The sequence below is a fragment of the Ursus americanus genome, chromosome 23 (genome assembly GCF_024610735.1).
Source record: "Ursus americanus isolate L20-20 chromosome 23, mUrsAme1.1.p, whole genome shotgun sequence".
NCBI classification, from domain to species: domain Eukaryota; kingdom Metazoa; phylum Chordata; class Mammalia; order Carnivora; family Ursidae; genus Ursus; species Ursus americanus.
The window spans coordinates 38238545-38258876 of NC_142149.1; the positions used below are offsets into that span (position 1 = coordinate 38238545).

At 42.1% G+C, this 20332-nt stretch overlaps 1 protein-coding gene across 2 annotated transcripts in view; it reads left to right on the top strand.

The window, feature by feature from the left end:
- The window catches only part of MYO1D (myosin ID), a 331053-nt gene that overhangs the window by 88428 nt on the left and 222293 nt on the right, over positions 1-20332 (top strand). For both annotated transcript variants that reach the window (XM_045773267.2, XM_087854617.1), the window contains exons 4-11: positions 962-1127; positions 2361-2414; positions 3894-3989; positions 7926-8042; positions 9706-9909; positions 12753-12898; positions 12977-13091; positions 17205-17375. In XM_045773267.2, coding sequence (XP_045629223.2) covers positions 962-1127; positions 2361-2414; positions 3894-3989; positions 7926-8042; positions 9706-9909; positions 12753-12898; positions 12977-13091; positions 17205-17375 — 1069 coding nt within the window. The remainder of the gene's footprint in view (positions 1-961; positions 1128-2360; positions 2415-3893; positions 3990-7925; positions 8043-9705; positions 9910-12752; positions 12899-12976; positions 13092-17204; positions 17376-20332) is intronic.

Consider the following 20332-nt stretch of genomic DNA (forward strand, 5'->3'; position numbering starts at 1 on the left):
CAGTTATCTGAATTTCCGTGGAAGCTCAGGAGAATAACCGGCTGAGAATTAACTTCGTTTTATTTCTAAACCCAGTTGGTATAGTGGAGTCAGGCATGTGTACGTTGACTAGTGTGTCTCGGGCATATCTTACCGTCGTTTTAAAGATGGTCGTCTTTGTTTACCGTAAGCATGCAACCCCCCTCCCCACATTTCAAAAGTATACTTTCACGTGGGAGGAGAGAAGGCGGCTTAGAGTAATAGTTATTACTAACTAATAGTAATAAGTGCTGCGTTAGCTTATTTCAGTGGCCAAAGTGATTTCTGCAGGTAAGCAGAGTTTTGCCGGGGAAACGAGAACAAAGACTTAAGAACCAGCACGAAGTTAAAAAGTATCCAGTGGGAGAGACTGCGCTGTAGAAAGTTAGCATTCACTGAATAAGGAATGAATGTGTCACCCATTCTTTCTTTTCAGAACACATCTTTTTAAGATTTTTCTTTATGTAAATAAAACATGTTCACTTAAAAACTAAAAATTACAGCATTTTGTCCAAGGTGGAAGTCCCCCGAAATCCCATTCTACAGACCCCTGCCCCGTCAAGCCGATCCCTCTAGTGAAATGGACTAGCCCTTGGGGTAGTGAAGCATTTACTAACCTATGTGCCTGCACACACACACTCACACGGACACGTGCACAGACACACAAAGACCCTGCAACACGTATGATTTTGCAACCTGATTTCGCATTCATTAGTATATTCTGGACCTCTTTCTCTGTCAGTGCATCCTATACTAAGAAAAAAGGTTTTTTTATCCAACCCTCCTGGTGGGCGTTTAGGGTTTGTTTGTTTTAATATTGCAAACAGTGCAACAGTCAGCATCTTTGTACAAATGTTTGGATGTGCTTTAACAAAATCTAGTTTTTCTAAAAGGCCCAGCATCTAAAACTTTCCGTAATGACTTTCATTTATGTGTGTTAAAGAGTGAAGAATATGTTGCTTAAGTCCAACTGTGTCTTGGAGGCTTTCGGAAATGCCAAAACCAACCGTAATGACAACTCAAGCAGGTTTGGAAAATACATGGATATCAACTTTGATTTCAAGGGGGATCCTATTGGTGGACATATCAATAACTACTTACTGGAGAAGGTAAAATGTGCTCAATTTCTGAGGGTAATGTTTTCAAGTGCTGAATTTTTTTTTTAAACCTAATCGTGTTTATAGATTTTTTAAAAATTATTTAAAAGTAGCTTCTAACCCTATTCTCCCTCCCTTCCTGCTCCTCAGTTCACTTTCTGTGACAAGATACCCTCCTTTTGTGCTCTTCTTGGCTCTTACAATATCAGGTCGGAAAAAGTCTGGGCTTTGTAGATAAGGAATTAGGTGCGTGCATGGCAGGGGTGGGAGTGGTATGTGAGCGTGTGCCAACTCCAGGACAAGATGTAACAAAAACACAACCTAGGACTAATAGCAGTTCTACTCTTTGACACACCACCGTTGCCCACACGTTTTGCTGCTGCTGTTGTCCTGAATGCATCACGGAAGAGCTAGCATACTCATTCCCTGAAATGACACCCTTTTTACGGAATCATGCCCGTACAACTCTTTTTTTAATTGGGATATAATTGACATTCAACACCATGCACGTTTAAGGTGTACAACATACTGATTTGATACCTCCGTGTATATTTAATTAACTTGAATCTCGTTTTCTTCTAGTTTCTGTGTGTTCATAGCATCCTTTATGGCAGCATAACGCAGCATAATCTATTTCTGTTTGTTAAGTTGAAGTCAGACCATTAAGGAAATAAGTGTTTTTATCAGTGTCAGTAACGAAAGGACTGGAAATGCCAGGTATCATCAGCCTTTTTCCAAAATGTTTTATGGCTTCACTTTACGTGCGGAGTCCATCAGAAGGACCCCTCTGAATGAACATCACAGCAGGCTTTGGGGAGCCATCTAAGGCAGGGGCCTCCATACATGGATCTTGCTCGACTGATTTTACTACAGGACATAAGGCATTGCTCTTTGAAATGCCAGCAGACCCTGGGGACCCTGAACATCTCTTTCTGTTCTCCCACTTCCAGTCCTCTTCCCCCTAAAAATCCCATCTTTAGGCTCCAGGTTAAAAAAAAAAAAAAAAACCCAAAAACTTCGTTTTCATAAAGTTGAGTGAATTCTGTTTTAAGCAGTAAAAAGAATATTAAAAATTGTGCAGAAAACCCCACAGCGGAGGCCTAGTTTTAGGTGAGTAATCCATGGGGTCTTTAGGACATTTAAATGCACTATTGATACGTGATTTCCTGAGAACTTGGCTTGCACGTTGTTTTTGGGGTGCACTCTCAGATTAACGATTTAATGTGTTTTTTTTCTTTTTTTTAGTCTCGGGTGATTGTGCAACAACCAGGAGAAAGAAGCTTTCATTCTTTTTATCAGGTTAGTGTCTGCTGCTGTGCAGGTAATCCATCATTGGCCCAGTTGGACCGGGAATGAGTATTTTATGTCGGGACTCTCCCCTGTCCTGTGCCTCCTTTGCCTGCGTTGACCCAGGACACATTACACGCGCGTACCTGCGTGCACACACCCTGCCCACGTGCTGTTCAGAGAGTTGATGAGTATGCTTATTACAAAGAGCTAGCAGGTGGTTAACCCACCGGACGACTCGGCGGCCTTGGTTGAGAATCACCTCCGTTTTCTTGCCATGTAGATAACAGTTTAATATCTGTGAAAGCTTTTGAAATGGTAAATTCCAAAGATGTTGAATTAATTGTGTTCTATTTCGAGTTGAAGCTGTTGTTCCCACATCTGAGAGCCCAGAGACAGGAATACGACTTCAGTTTATTTTGCTCATGGGGCCTATAAAGCAATATGATTGCTTAAAACAATTATGAATTCAAGGGAGAATTGTCATCTTTATCCCTCCAAAGCTGTGATTGCTTAGAAAAAAAAAACTGATACCTCTTTTGAGAATGCTTTTAGAGTCAAAGGCAGACTCTTTTAAAATAGCCCTTCTGTTAGCAAGTCTATACTCAGAGAACAAGTATGATACATAATTACAATTTTTAAAGCCCCAAGTAACATAAACCAGTGCTAAGAAATAAAGTGGGTGATCAAAGGAAGTAATGCTGTTTGGGATTTTCTAAAAGCAAAACTATAAATCAGTAAGATTGATTTCCACGTGGAAACCATCTCTGCAGGTGATGGAGCAGTGACAGCGTAAGTTGAATGCAATTTAACCGAGTTCAGTTTTTTCTAGGTAACTGCTTTCAGAGATGGTGCTTATTTGTGTATACAAGTTCTGGTATATTTAGTATAAAAGATCACTTTTGAAAATCTGGTAATTATACCTTTAAAGTAAAACAAAGCATGCAGTTTAATGTAGAGAATTTAAACATAGTGCCTTCCAAAGGCATGTTCAATAGATAAGGGCTACCCATAGTGTATTCGTGTTTTTGTTGATAATTCACCATGTTTCCCTCAAACTATTTTTCTACCCAATATGAAAGAGTTCTTTTCATGCACTGAGCCCATAAGCTCTTCCCAGTGTTTTCCCCACTTGGGTGGAAGTGTTAAAATTTGTCTTTGTTCAGCCCTGCAGTCGTCGTTATCCAGGGGTGCTCCTTTCCTGAGGTACAGAGATGACGAGGAAAGGCTCTCTGTTTCCAGTGTGATTCAGCACGTGACCATCTGCTGATACTTCTTACTTCCACGGCAATACTGACTTTTTCCGAATCCTAAAACACGACTCTATCTTGTCTGGATAATGGGACCACTAAGCAAGTGCCCACCACAATGTGTAGACTCCTGTTGAGCAAATGACCACAGGAAAAGCAAGATTACCCTTGTTAGAGTAGTTGACGTACTTGGGCCAGGGTGTATTTTGCCAGTTTATTTCTAATTAAATATTTCTTGCAGCTACTTCAAGGAGGTTCCGAGCAGATGCTACGCTCTCTACATCTCCAGAAATCCCTGTCGTCCTACAACTATATCCACGTAGGCGCTCAATTAAAGGTAAGGGCTTCCTCTCTGAGATACAGAATCAGACAGAAAACCTGAAGGGACATTTATTCTCTGGTCCAGCCTGCTGCCTTTAAGCAAATGAGTGACTCCTTTCTTCCCTCCTGGTTTTTAAATTCTCAGGGACAGAGACTCACTGTGTTATTGGTCAGCAACTTCACGTAATAACCATTTCTGTGTGTCATCGCCATCTGATGGGAAAGAAGTTTCTCTCTTGTGATCTTGTGTTTTCTTTCCATTTTTAATCCTATTCCTTTTGACGCTGCAAAAATACCGATGTGACGAGGAAATCCACCTCAGAGGAAAATGCTGTATGATTTGGCCACAGGCGAGTTGGAAAGACAGAAGGAACTTTAAAAGCACCCTGGTTGAAAATGACTATCACAGATCTCCATTCACTGTTTTTTCAAGGGTTGATTTTGACATATCCTGAAAATACTTTTGTGACCCTGCAGCATTTCTATTCAGCCTTCAAAATTTTCCATTTTTTCCCCTTCACTTGCATGCAGGCCTTTTGCACTCCCATATGCAGATGCTTTTCTGCTCTTTTATTTCTAATTAGTGTTCTGCTAGTCACTTTACAGCTAATCCTAATAATATAGTTGTCTGTTGATGGTAGACTATGAAATGGTAATTATAATATTATCCTACTTTGTCGGGGAAAGGTACATAAATACATAAAATAAGATATGGAGGGAAATAGACCAAGGTTTTAATTACTGATTCTGGATGGATGAGATTACAGGTATCCATGTTCTTGTACTTTTCCATATTTTAAATTTCTTCTGTAATAAAAAAAAAATGCAGTGCTTTTGTAATTAGGGGAGAAATTAAAGAATCTGTAAAAGGAAAGAAAGGAAAGGATCAAAGATGTGGGAGGTGTTTCCTTTTTTATTTCTATTATTCATCTGAAGCGAATTATACTCGCATTACTGATTAGCTGTATTTTTATTGCCGTGCATGGAAATAAATGATATTTAGGCTTTCCCAATTAATTTTCCATTGTCTGACATTCAAGTTGCATGGGTTTTTTTGTTTTGTTTTGTTTTACTTCTACAATCATCCCAGAGCAGGATGTTTGGGTGAAAATTAATTGAAAATAAACAAGACAATAGAGGGCAACACTTGAGCTTTCTGAGAGTAGACCAGCAGGGCTCAGAGATGCAGAAGGGATTGTGAAACCAGCACTTACAAAGCCAATGACCAGGAATGTTCCTCTTTCATCATATTGTCTTATTGACCAAATTACTTTTGGTCTGATCATGTCGCACCCCCACAGAAAGCAAGTATTGAATGCACATTTAGGCTTTGCCCGAAGCTAAATGTAGCTTGGGTTCTCTTGCATCCAGTGCCCATTCCTTTCTCCACGCCTTGTTTTGGTTTTTTTTTTTTCCCCTCTTTAACAAAAACAAAGACATAATGTGTGATCATAGTCAAAACCTAAATAAGATGTACCAGAAGGAAACAAAAATATACTAAAGCTTACCTTCCAGAGATAGTTATTGATGATGGTGTGTGTGTATACACACTTATAGATATAGATATTTATGTATTTTAAGATTTTATTTTTAAGTAATCTCTGCACCCCCTGTGGGGCTCGAACTCATGCACCAGGGATCAAGAGTCACATGCTGCTCCAGCTGAGCCTGCCAGGTGCCCCTGTGTGTATCTGTTTATAAATGGAATCATGCAGTAAACTCGGATGAAATAAATTTGTTTTTATTAAATGACAATATAATGATTAATATCTTCCCGTTAACGAACAATTACATATGTTAATAGAATGATTTTAATAACCATAAAGTATTATATTCTGTATCACAATTTTACTTAACTACCCTAAAAATATAGGAACAGTGTACAGTTAAGATACTTTGGGTTGAAGGGAAGATAAAACCCAAATGAAAGTCTCCCAGAACAATAAGAACCTAATTATCTCAGTAACGAGAAGCCCTGAGGAGGGGCAGTTCCAGAATTGGTTAATTTAATACCGCCACAGAGCTGGTAGGGACCCGGATGTTGTTTGTTTCTCCAACTTAAAGCTGTGCTTGGGCTGATTTTCCTCACGGTCCCAAAATGGCAGCTGCAGTTCCAGGAGTCACAGGCAGAGGAAATGTTCCTGACTTATGTCCCTTTGTAGCCAGGGAAACCTCATGTCTTATTGACCAGAATAGCATCACAAGCCCATGGCTGGTCAGTCGCCTGGTAAGGGGAATAAGATCGTCGTGATTAGTTTCTGCCCATGAAGATTTACCTCCTGAGGCTGCGGGGGAGAGCAGCCCTGAAGGACAGGTGTACTTGGAGAGGGGCAAACAAATCAGGGTTCTGGCAGCCGACAGTTCCCCTCAGTAGGACTCTTAGACTTTTTGTCTAGTTTCTACGCAGTTTCAGCACAGTTGTAGTTTATAATAATAGTTCTGTCTGATACTTGTCTAGTGCTTTTTTTATGCTGGGAGCTAGGGAGGTGCTTTACATAATTCTCATGCAATTCTCACAACAACCCTGTATTGTTGCGCCCATCTTACCCATGAGGAAACTGAGACTCGAGGAGGTTAAGTATCGTGCCCAAGGTCAGAGAACCAGGTAGGTGGAGGAACTTGCCTTGTCTTGTCCTGGATACTAGAGGAGCAGGTACTCATCGGTCACAGAGGACCCCTTCCCATGCCCCTCCTCAAAAGATGAGCATCAGGCCAGGTCCTCTGGGTCCCCGCCAGCGGAGAAATTCACCGCGGAAAAGATCAGTCAGGCCCTCTGCAGCTGCCTGCTCTGGGGAAACTTTACTGAGATAGGCTTCCATTGCTTCACTGTGAATTTCTGTTGATGTGCTTGCATTTCCTCCCTGAAGGCTGTAGCTCGTCAAGACTGGCAGATGGCTGGCACCTGCAGATTTGGTGAGGGCCTGCTTCCTGGTTTATAGGTGGAGCCTGCTCTGTGTCCTCACAGGGCAGAAGGGATGAGGAATCTCTAGGGCCTCTTACAATGGCACTAACCCATTCATTGAGGGCTCTACCCTCATGACCTATTACCTCCCAAAGGCCCTACCTCCTAATTCCATCACCTTTGGGGAGGGGTCAGGATTTCAACATATGAATTTTGGGAGGATACAGACGTTCAATCTATAGCAACCCCCTCAAACCAGTTAGAAGATCTGATGCACATTGGGGCGCCTGGGTAGCGCAGTTGTTAAGCGTCTGCCTTCGGTTCAGGGTGTGATCCCAGTGTCCTGGAATCGAGCCCCACATCGGGCTTCTCCACTGGGAACCTGCCTCTTCCTCTCCCACTCTCTGTGCTTGTGTTCCCTCTCTCGCTGGCTGTCTCTCTCTATCAAATAAATAAATAAAAACTTTAAAAAAAAAAAAAAGATCTGATGCACCAAATGTTTGTGAAAAAGCGGTTGTGGTCCCAGAATATCTAATAGCTTGCTGAATGAGGCAGCCCACTTTGCTTTGGGGCTGGGGGGCTGTTTTCCTCACCTGTGAAGTAAAAGCCTGACCATCCAAGAGAGGGAGTATTATTCCCAGACTCTACAGACTCATTGTGGAACAAAAAGCCACAGGCAGCAATAGTCAGGCATGTGTCTTTGAGAGGCTCCCGTGGTCAGTATTTCCATTTGTGATTCCACGTCTCATGTTTTCTTCACTCAACACAGAGTGGAGATCAGCTTCTGTGAGGCAGCCCAGGACTAGCTCCCTCATCGAAGGTTCCAGAAAATATGTCACGCCTACTTGTGCTCTCACGCACAAGTGGACATTCTGGGTGCCGAATGATGTTTCTACCCCTGAAATAATTTTCATTTTCTGTGGGTACTCAGTCACTTTTACTACAAAAGCATCAAGACCTTGGCTAAACTTGAAATGTAGTCTCATAATTGTTAGATTTTAATGCTCATATGAAATGTTGGTGACTTAAGTTTTCCATTTTCATTCCCAGTCCTCTATCAACGACGCTGCAGAATTCAAAGTAGTAGCTGATGCCATGAAAGTAATTGGCTTCAAACCTGAGGAGACTCAAACCGTGTATAAGATTCTGGCGGCCATTCTTCACTTGGTGAGTAGGGACACCTTTCAGCACATATTGCCTCCCTGTGGAGACAGGATGCTCTTTCAGAAGATTCTGCTTTTTCCCTGCAGATTTAAAAACTAATTTATATAAAGAAAATTTCTCTTACGTTTTGAAGCAATTACTGTATCTGTGGTTCTCTGCATCGTTTTATAATATTATGAGGGATTTTCGAAGCCACTGTAGGTTTTGAAACTTAGCTTTAGTTCATTGTCTTACTGATAATGTTAGATTTTGAACTGTTTCATTCTGAGGATAAAAGAATTCAGTAATGACATGACTACCAATGGTATAAGCTAAAACGTTTTGAACAGAATACGTTTCCAGTAGCGCTTGAAGCATAGAATCATAAATTGTCAGAACTGGAATTTTGATCATCTCATTTTTCAGGTTGGGAAATGAGCCCTAAAGGGGTGTTAGGACTGTTCATGGTGGCCAACGCGGTAGACCAAGATGGCTGACTCATGGTCCAGTCGTGCTCCGCTCCACCACAACAAACTCAGATGAGTGAAGGGCCATGTGTCAGATTTCTTTCACGCCTTTTTATATAATTACAGACGTTGAAAATATAGTGAATACGTAACCTTAGAAGAAATGAGTGACACCATGAATTCAAATCTGAAATAAAAACTGCCTTTCACTTTAACGTGGCACATTTCTTAATGAAATGTGCAGGACCTTTATGACAAATATCGTAGAGAAATAAAAATGTTATCCTAAGTAAATGTTCCTAACTAGGAAGACTTGAACATTATTAATTGTCCTGTTCCTTCAACCAGTTTAGAAAGTGCAACAATATCGTTCAGAATCCAAACAGGAGTTTTATTTTTTAAGTTGACACAATGGCTCTAGAATTTACCTGGACCAATAACCATGTAAGAAGATCAGATAAAATGTGCTAAGGAAGAGTGGTAGGTAGGGAGAGCAGAGGAGAGGATACGTGACTAATTCTGCCGGATCTAAAATGATAGTAAAGGCGACAGTACTTGACAACTTGTTGCACAGATATATGACCAGATTAATCCACAGATTGGTTGATGTGCTGGATAGTTGGTAGAGGGTTAATAAGTATTCACTGCTTATTGAATAAGTAAATATAAGTAGACTCAGGAACTTAGGGGAGTTTAATATATAATAAAGGTGACATTTCAAATCAGGAGGAAAAGCTCGACTATTCAGTAAATGGTGTTAGAGCAACTAACTAACCATCTGAAAAAATAAAGTTAGATTCTTTGCACCACTTAACAACATAAATTCTAAATGAGTTAAAAGCTTAAATATAAGGGGGAAAGCTGTGTATTCGAAGAAAATATGAAATATTTATAAAATCTTTGGAGTGGGAATGGTCTAAGTGTGACACCAAAGTGAGAGAAACCCCATCGCAAAAGAACTATAGATTCGACTCCATGAAAATGTAAAGCCTCTATCCATCAAAAACAAATGCCAAAAATTAAGAGATAGATGGGTGTCTGGGGAAGAGAAGAGAGACAGATGAAGTGCTAGGTTTTTATGTATGTTGTCATGTATTTAGGAAAATCAGTGCTACAAACAATGTCCCTTTCAATTTTATCTGTAATTGGCAAATATATCCCTGACATAATGTTTCAGAATCTTGCTGGAAATGGCATCTTGTGTTTTCCCTCTGGTATAGGGAAATTTAAAATTCGTGGTGGATGGTGACACGCCTCTCATCGAAAATGGCAAGGTTGTGCCTATCATCGCAGAATTGCTCTCCACCAAGACGGACATGGTTGAGAAGGCCCTTCTCTACCGGACGGTGGCCACAGGTCGCGACATCATTGACAAGCAGCACACGGAGCAGGAAGCTAGCTATGGCAGGGACGCCTTTGCTAAGGTGGGATTTTAACCGACATCGTCTTGGCCTGGGGATGCAGTTTTAGTGAACTTCCGTGAGGATGCTTCCAGACATCGCGTGAAAGTGGGCTCAGGTTTTAGAATCCAGGATGGTACTTTGGGACCATGACAGTCTCAATAAAACGCCCTAACTGTGAGCATCACTCTCAGGAAGGGTTCTGAGGAGAGTGAATCTGACTGGGAAGCCAGGGGAGCCTGCACGGGCCTCTCACTGCCCTCCATTTTGCTTTGCTCACCGGTGTTTGATGAAGACCGCCTCAGGTCACCCAATGGAGTTCTCATCCCTTGTGTTTTGTGTCTGTGTGGGGACGGTGCCATGAGTTAGTAACCATTCTCCCCTTAAGTCATTCACCTTGTTTCCTTTTTCTGCCACGATAAATAATGCTGCCATCTCCTGTGCGTGTGTCCCTCCACACCAGCGCTTTCATTCCCACTGGACACACTCCCAGGAATGAGCTCACCACATCAAAGGACACACCGATTTTAAACTTTAAATTGACTGACCTTATGGGTGTACAGGAGTACCTCGTGGTTACTTTCATTTTCATTTCCAGTGTATTTGAGCACCTTTCCGTATGTTTGTAAGATATTTAAATCCATCCTGGGAATCTCCTGGTTGTCCTTTGTACATTTTCCTCAGGGCCACTGTTGTTTTGTTGCGTTTGTAAGAGCTCATAGCTTTAACCCTTGGCCTGTGGTCTGTGTGGCAAGTGTGTTATGTTCCCCCAAGTTTGCATTTCCTTGTTTTCTTTTTCCTTGTTGCTGGTTGATTAGATTGCCACATATTCCATTTTTACTCTTATAAGTCCCAGGCTTGGTTTTTAGTCTCGAGAGGAATTTGGATTTATCCAAGTGCAATGGAGAGCAGAGGATTCTAAGCAGTGGCAATGACAGCAAGTCTGCTCTTTAAGGCAATCGCTCCAGCTTCAGTAGGGAGAATCTTCTGTGGGTGGGAATGGAAGCAGGGAGACCGTTACGGGGATATTTCAGTATCCAGGAGAGAGACGATGGCAGGCAGCATAGAAATGGGGAAAAGGGATGATTCGAGATGGGCTGTGTTTGAGATGTAAAATCCACAGCCCCTGAACGATAAAATCAAGGATCACTCCTAGCATGGTCTGCCTCCAGCCTGCATCTCCTGCCTCATTCTACGCCATCCTCCAGTCTCGTTTCTTCATTCCAGCACATTAGTGTTCTCTCAGGCCTTGCAGGTTGTCTTTATCCCCCCTTTCTCCTTCCAGCCACAGGGCCTCTGTGCAGGCTGTCGCCTCTGCTTGGATCCCTTTTCTGTCCCCCTCTTGCCTCGTCAACTCTTACTCATCCTTCTGATCTCAGCCCACTTTCTCAGGGAAGCCTTCCCTGGCCTCTGTGAATCCCAGACAGGTTCAATTATCCTCCGATGCCACGCACCTCACCTTCAAAGTGTGTTTGTCTGTGTGTGTGTACGTACCCGCGTGCATGGTTTTTCCTCCATCCTACTCCCTGTGCTCCTTGGAGACTGAGACCGTGTTTATGTTTACTTTAGTACTGTATCTCCAATAACCTGCCCGGAGTAAGTAGTCAGCTAATATTTGTTGAATGAATAACTTCCTACATTTCCAGAGTCCTTTGTTCGTGGTTAGAAGTAGGGTAGAAGTAGGGTAGGAACAGTTTTCGGAGGTGGGGAGATCCAGAGTCCTGACAGCACACATGTGTGAGATGGCCGTGAGGCCTCTAGGAAGATTGTCGGGTTGGCTGTCACGCACAGGGGTCTGGCACTCAGAGGAGAGGTCTGCGTTGGAGTACTAGGTTTGGGAGTAGTATTATAACACTACTGTTTAACATCGAATGAGATGACTCAGGAGGAATTAGAGAGTGAAGAGAAGAGGACCAGAGGAACTCCACCTCTCAGAGGAGATCTTACCAAAGGTCATCCGGAAGAAACAGCCAGTAAAATAGGAGGAAAACTAAGGAGGTGTGGTGTCACAAATCCCAGAGGGGAGAAAGCTCAGGACGAGGGGGAGAAACCAGGTGGAGTGATGCTGAGTGTCTGAGTAAGACGTCCGTATAGAGGCACAAGGAAGCACAAGTCTACACTGAAGTGCTTGGGGTCTTTGATGAGCCGTTTCAGTGGGGCAGTGGGAGGTAAGCAAAGACTGGACTAGATCGAAGAGTAAAAGGGAGGCAAAGAACGGAGGCGGTTTGTGGATGAGTGCAGGTGGAGGGAGGGGTGGCTGGAGGGAGCTGCTAAAGGCATGGGGTGCTGCAAAGCCTGCTTGTATCAGGACGTGAGTGCGTGTAAGCGTGTTGTGCCTTCGTCCACGTGCGTCTGGCTGCGAGTGTCCTTGGGCGTTGGGCAGGCGTTTGATTCTCTAGGAATGTCAAACTGCGGTCTTTGGCTCAGATCTTTATGTAGCATTATAAATCAATATTTGTATTTTTAGAATCCATAGAGCTTTACTGGAACATAGATATTAACTCGTTGGTTCCCCACTTTTTAATATTTGATGAAATCCACAATCAAGTAATGAAGCGACTTCTTTGAGGGATTAGGCAAATTACAGATAGAGCTGAGCACAGAGACGAACCTGGAAGTGGTAGTGGGATACCATAGTGACCGATAACAATCTTAAAACATCCAAACCATTTACTTGAGTGTTACCTACATCCTGTAGTTTTTATTTTTTTTTAACAGATCTGCATTTCTAATTTTTCTGCTTAGAGTAATAACAGCTATGTTAAGTGGTAAAGAGAAAGTGGATAAGAATTTAAAACTTATCACAGATCTACACAGAAGACGCAGTCCCAAATGGGCAAGAATGAATGATGTTGTTCTCCTCACAGGCAATATACGAACGCCTTTTTTGTTGGATTGTTACTCGCATCAATGATATTATTGAGGTCAAGAACTATGACACCACGATCCACGGGAAAAACACTGTCATCGGTGTCTTGGATATCTATGGCTTTGAAATCTTTGACAACAACAGGTAAACTGGATAAGATGCTTACAACTCTCCTGTTTATTTTTTCACTTCTTTGAACCTAATGGATCCCTTGTCCCGCAGCTTTGAGCAGTTCTGCATCAACTACTGCAACGAGAAGCTGCAGCAGCTCTTCATCCAGCTAGTGCTGAAGCAGGAGCAGGAGGAGTACGAGCGGGAGGGCATCCCCTGGAAGCACGTGAGTGGCCGCCGCTGGAAAACAGCTTCCCGTGTTGCACGTCGTATCGAGAGCGTCAGATCCTGTCGTTTTAGCTGTTTTGTTGCAATTTTCTTGGGCCCGTGAAACTTCTGAGCATTAGCTTTCCTTTTGGGGATACATAATTCCAAGTCATTTTCAGGGTTGATGGGTGGAATTCCTCTCATTTGATGGACTGCCTTGTTGGTGCCCAGAAATGCTGAGTTATAACTTTCGCGCTTGAAAGCTGATGCCGCGTGGGTTTTCTGGTTCGTCTGTCTTGTAGAGTTTAGCGCCATGTAGAGGTTACTCGGAGCGGCGACTTTGCCGTAAGTCCATCGGGCTTTGCTTCCAAATTTAGTTTATTCTCTTTCTGTCCTCTTTCCCCTCTTATTTATCCTTTTTTTTTTCCCTCCTCTACTTTGCAGTCTAAGTAACACTGTTACTATCTTCGGTTATTGCGGTTTATATTCTCTGAAATCCAGGTGTGAAAACATTAACGTTTACTTCTGTCTGCTATCCTTCATGTCACAGCTGCTATCACCTTCTCATGGCCCTTTGTGAACTCTGACAGTTGTCACAGTCAAACGTCTGGCAAGGCCAGGCCAGAAAGTGGGACTGCCCTGGGGCACAAGCCCAAACACCACTGCTGAGAAACATGACTTGGTTGGCTCTCTTGGTCCTTACCATTAGACCTCCTGCTTGTCGCAGGACGAGACCTAGTAATGTTTTCTCTTAAATTTGTATTTTTAAACAATTTTGAGAACAGACTTGAGAAATGCAAAAACTTCCGAGTCTCCACACATTTTTGTGTTGCTAAAATTGTGTGTTTATCCTCTTGCCGAAGAGAACACACAATAAAATTAGTATTTTTTTAATATCCAACATAGTAGTAAAAAGCTTATTTGATATGCTCTAGGTAAATTACTTTTATATTTCTTCCTACCTTCCTACTTTCTATCTCGTCTCATTCAGAAAGGGAGACAGCGGTATAATGAGTAGCTGTCCTGCCTCAAATTGCGTCTTTGCCTTCCAGCATGTGTTAAACATCAGAATACCATAAAAAAATTCATTCAAGTATATTAGTATAAATTTTACTGTTTTACAAATGAACCAAAAGGTGTATTATTACTTTGTAGCAGAATTACCTATCATTTTGATTTAAGCAGTGAACTCTCATAGCACATTTAAGATGTAATTCAATTAAGTTTAGATGCAGCTTTCTTAGAAAGGATCTGTTGTACAATTTAACACACAATTACAACTGACGCTTTGATTTTTATAGCAAATTTAATCATGAAACTTGTTACTCAGAGGTGATTCAGAGATACCGGTCAAAAATTTCCTTTAAAAATCAGGATATCAGATCCCACAGGCATAGTTGATAAGGAGAAAAGTCAACAACTGCAGTAGGCTATTCCAAAAATCTGAAAAAGGAGCCACAGCCCTAAAAATGCAAAAATCTTTAGCAAATAAACCAAGAAATGAATGTCCTCATGGGAACAAAAGGCTAGGTCCCAGGTAATTGTTACAAGACTGACTACATGCCAGGTCCCTTCAGATTGGAATCTCTATTCTGGGCAGTTATTTCCTTTAAAAAACTCAACTTCTGAACATAGTGCTTGATTTTTTCTAAATGTTTTTTATTATGGAAAATTTCGAGCAAACATAAGAGCAGAGATCGTGATATGATAAACTCCATGTACCCGTCACCAGCTGTGACAGTTATCAATGGGTTGCCAGTCTGTGTCATCTGGACCCACCGACCCACCCATCCACCCCACCGCCAGGTTATTTTGAAGCAAATCTCAGACATCATATTGTTTCATCTGTAAACAGTCCAGTGTGCTTCTCTAAAAGATGAAGACTTTTACAAATACCATGACCGTGGTATCATTATCACACCTAAGAAATGTAACAGTAATTCCTTAATATCATCAGATATCCAGTCAGTGTTCACATTTCCTCAGTCATCTTACAGGGTTTTTTTGTCTGTTTTCATAGTTGTTTGAATTTGGATCCAAGCAAGGTTCTTGCATTGTGGTTGGCTGTCAGGTCTCACGCACGTCTATAGATTTTCTTCTCCATCTGTTTTTTTACCCTCACAACCTTCCGACGAAGAGGATGAGTCATTTGTTCTGCAGAACTTGCCACAGTCTGCATTTTGCCCATCAGATTCCCAAGGTGTCATCCAGTCTCTGTCTATGTTCCGTGTATGCCCCTGGTTGTTCTGTCTGGAGTCTTGGCTGGTTTCAGGATCAGCGTTTTTCTACCAGTCTGTTTCATAGGTGGTATGTGGACTTCTGTCGGGAGGTTCCTAATGCATGGTTGTCTCCCTAATTGACTGGCTTTTACAGGCTTTTGGTGCTGTAGTTTACAAGTCATGTTTTAGCTTTTGAGAACTGAACCGTTGGGCACGTAGCTGCTCCGTCTGGGGTGGGATTGGGAGGCCCAGAGCTCTCTAACCCCTTAGCTACCTCATCACATCTCCCCCTTCCCCCGTAGTCCTTAAGAAGCCCCCTGGGAATCTCGGTTGCTGGGAAAACCTGGTTTGGAAGCCACAACTTGAAGCAATGTTTGAAGTAACCTTAAACTTAGAAACTAAAAGTTACTGAACTCTTGAGCGAAGACTCATCGCTTTTAGTTATGCAATTGGTTCTTTAGAGGACTTAATGCTTTAGCCCTGGGACAAAAGACTTCATCTTTAATTCATACTCCGAAAGTCTAAGCCTTCAGCTAATAATTAAGAGTTACTGCTTTTTGAGAAGAGTAAGGATATTTTTTTCAAAAGAAGGAGATAACTTTTCTCCCTAATTAGGAAATATAATATGTGTCCACTATAAAAGTACATATTTAGACCAGAGTTTCTCCACCTCTGTACTACCGACGTTTTGGATGTCATATAAGTCCCTGTTGTGGGGCTGTCCTGTGCATTGTACGATGTGTAGCGGCCTCTTCCCACTGGGCACGTAGTCATGACCTTCAAAAATGTCTCCAGACAATGCCAAATGCCCCTAGGGGAGGTGGGAGTCATCTCTTGAGACTCACTGATATAGACAGACCAGTAAAGTATAAAAAAGGAAGTAGAAACCACCCAGTCTGTAGACCGTCAGTCCATGGAAACGGTAGAGAACTCGGAAGAGTAGGGGCGGAGCTGAAACCCACAGACAGGTAACTGGCCTGAGTCCTTGGACTGCAGATAGCATGGAGCAGGGATCCATGAGAGACTGAAATAGTCCATTACGAGCATGTAGATCTTACAGCAGACGATGGAAACAACGCTTCTAAATAAGGGGACACATCAACACCCAGGACTGAACTGTGAGAATAGACTGCCCATCTTCCAGGGAGCGCAGCTGACCTGCAGGGCCAGCGTGTGCGTGGTGGGATGCATGCTGTGGACTCTCGAGCAAACAGGCGTGGGAGAGGAATTTGGGATGAACTTTGTGTGTATTGAAGTTGCCAAAAAGCCAGCTGTTATTTAGAACTTTATTCAGCTCACAAAAGTAAACAAAAAGTTTATTCTTATCTTTTACAGATACTTTCATCTCAGAGTTGATTAATTTTTTATATTTTGCCCATAGCAACATCCAAAGTCTGTTAGATCTCTATGTGCTCCTTTCACTGGGGGAAAGCTGGAGAAGATGCTTTTTTGGGTTTTAGTCCTCCAAGGCCAAAGAACTAAAAACCCAAGTTCTGTGTGATGCCTTAACCTCATCAGGTTATGAATCCAATAATACTTTAAGGTTATTTGTTGGTCCTTCGTGGAGTGTGGATCTTGTGATTAAATGGCAAACAAGACTGGGGGATTGAGAGCATGAAGGAGTGGGGTTCGGTGCAGGATTCAAACAAAAGTTAGTGATGGGAGAAGCACTACCTACTTTGTAAGTTTTGCCTTGAGCGATATTCACGTAACACAGTGTTTCATGAAAGAAATTAAAAATTAAACCCTGGATAGAACATGTGCTCATTTCAGCACTAGACCTCATTAATGCTCTTGACACATTTCCCACCAAGCTAACTTGACCCGAACTCCTGAAATGCGTGCAGGCATCCGTGTTTTGCCTGTCCTGGCCTCTGTTCCCTCTGGAACTGCTCCCTCGCTGTGTCCTACAGATCGATTACTTCAACAATCAGATCATCGTGGACCTTGTGGAACAGCAGCACAAGGGGATCATCGCAATCCTGGATGACGCCTGCATGAATGTGGGCAAAGTCACCGACGAAATGTTCCTCGAAGCACTTAACAGTAAACTGGGCAAACATGGTCATTTTTCCAGCCGAAAGGTAATGTGTTTCATGAGAACTGCCTCTCCTTTTGATCTGTAAGATTTTCCCCATTGTTTGACAGGATTAAATGGTCTTAAATGTTGGTTTAAAAGAATGTGCACTGAACTAAGCAAGAAAAGCCATACACCTCCATTACGTGACTTACTGCTGTAAATAAATCCTGCCTCTCTGGTTTATGGGATGACAAGATTGATAAAAATCATAATATCCAGGAGAGGGAGCTCCAGACTATTCCATTTGCTAGAAATGGGGAAAAGGAACAGGATTTTAGAAAGCATGATGTCATTTATAACCAATAGGTATAGAGGCCTTGTTCATGTGCTAGAATTTTGCTCCTGCATCTGATCATTCCGGCACTGAAAACAGCGTCTGTCCTTGACTTTTCACTGTGATCAGTTATCAAGTGTAGTATGTGTGCTCTGCCACAATTCTTCAGACTATGTGACTTTCTTCTAGCTGTAATTCTCCCCATCGCAAGGGAACTCATTCCCCTAAATGAATGGGTATCATTTTTTTTTTTAAAGATTTTATTTATTTATTCGACAGAGACAGAGACAACCAGCGAGAGAGGGAACACAAGCAGGGGGAGTGGGAGAGGAAGAAGCAGGCTCATAGCGGAGGAGCCTGATGTGGGGCTCGATCCCAGAACGCCGGGATCACTCCCTGAGCCGAAGGCAGACGCTTAACCGCTGTGCCACCCAGGCGCCCCGAACTCCCCATTTTCCACATTCTAAAAATGTTATTAAACAGATCACATTTCTGTAATAAATGGTGGCAGTTGAGGTTGTCAGACCTTTGTGCTTTGCATATAGTATGTTAGTCGTTAGTATTTGTCCTAGGAGGGGCACACCATCATCCTTGAGTGTTCCCTATAAATACCAGCTTGTCCAGCAACCATAAGCTGAAAGAGAAACAGGCCCCATGCTCCGTCACTTCCATAAAGAAAGGAGCAAACATTTCTGCTCCTCCATATTTTCATGTAAATCTATGACACACTGCCAATTTTTTTAGCACGAATAAGTCTATTTTCTAACTCTGTCCCCTTTGAAATGATGTAATCAGAACAGTAAGAATCTGCAATTAACTAGATAAAGCATAAATCATCAAGAAATAGATTACTGGCTGATATTTACTTTAGGCCAGTTTATTTCCCAAAGATTCTCCTTGGTCTGTGACTGAGGATTGACTTGAATCCCTCTACAAGTCAGTCAGCTGTCAGATACTACGGTCTGACCTTTGACATAAGGGTTCTGGTCGGGGTGTTCTTCAGTCATTTCCCATGTATAACACAAGTGCTTAATACATGCCTCTCATTTTCCAGGCATAATTCTGGGTGCTGGGGACAGAGTACTGAGCCCTCAGAAGCACCCTACCCCGTTTAGAGTGATCTGTTGTAAGAGGGTACTATTACATTATTACAGGTGTCCCGTCTTCGAGGGCAGGGTTATCTACGTCCTTTATAATCCCAGCCTGGGTCTTAGAGACTCACCTAACATCCTGCCTACCAAATGGTAGGTAATTAGTGTTTGTAAAATTGAATTGACTTCGGTCACGATCATACCAAATACATCTTATGGAATACTGAATTTTAAACTAAAACATGCAGGGCTCCACTTCATTTAAATAGATAACTATGAATCTCATGATAAATCACCTCATTTTGATTCACGCTGGCCATTTGTACACCTGACTTAAATTTGTCCACCAAATATTTTGAAATATAATCTCATTCTTAATGTAGCCACTCTACGTAGTACTTTTGAACAGTTGCCGTGGATTTGATAAGAAATTGCAAAATAATAATTTATCTGGGGAGACAGGAATTCTCCCTTCTTTTTTAAGATTTTATTTATTTTATTTGAGAGACAGAGAATGAGTGAGTGGGTGGGGAGGGTGGAGCAGAGGGAGAGGGACAAGCAGACTCCCTGCTGAGCATGGAACCCAACACAGGGCTCAGTCTCACGCCCTGAGATCATGATTGGAGCCCAAAGCAAGAATGGACACCTAGGCGCCCCGGGAATTTTCTTTCTTTCTTTTTTTTCCTTTAAATGTGGCAACCCAGGTTTCTCTGACTCTTCAACCAGGTGGCTCTTTTTTCCAGCATCACGCCCCCTGGCCCCCCCACTGCCTTGTCTGACAAGGTAAGGGGGCGGTGATGCTGGAAGAAGTCCCCCCTCAGTTGGGGACTTTTAAAGTGTGTTAATTTCTGGGATTATTACTCTAATGAAGGGAAGAAATGGAATAACCAAGCTGTCAGGATGTTTTCATCACTCTAAATCTTTCTGTTAAATAATGCTATTATCCTGTACGTTATGCCAGGTGTTATCATTTGCTATTGGTTACGGATTAGCTCGAGTTACTGGCCTGTTAAATAAGAGATTTCTGCCTTGTATTTATTTAGGGGCTAAATGGTTTCTTTTACATTAAAGTTATCATGGAGAGATAGGCGAATGATCCAACAAAGCATGAAATTACTGTTTAAAATATGGTGAACATATAAAGTTAAATGATATACGGAATTTATTATTTTCAAAGCATAAAGAAAAATCTAAAACCTTCTGTGTTCAGATCACTTGAGACTTTGCAGTATCCAGATATAAGAATATTCAGTTAGCATGGGCATCTCCTGGGTCCTTTTCCATGAGGAGTTTTATAAATGAAAGGGTTTTGTAAAATGGTTAACAAGAGAGAAGGAAAGAGGGATCCCATTTTTTGGAGACGCTTTTGTATGTTAGATACTTCGATCTCCATGGTTCATTTAAGCTTCAGAACAACTCTCTGGGATAAGTAATTACTTAAGGACACAGAGCAAGTAGGTGGTAGACCCAAGATTTGAACTTGGAAGTCTGACTCTAATTTACTGTAATTATTCACTTGTCTGATTAACAAACTCTTCCATTACTAGTCCAGTTATCCGTGCAGAAGCCACCATCCTGTTTGGAGTTGTTTGGTAG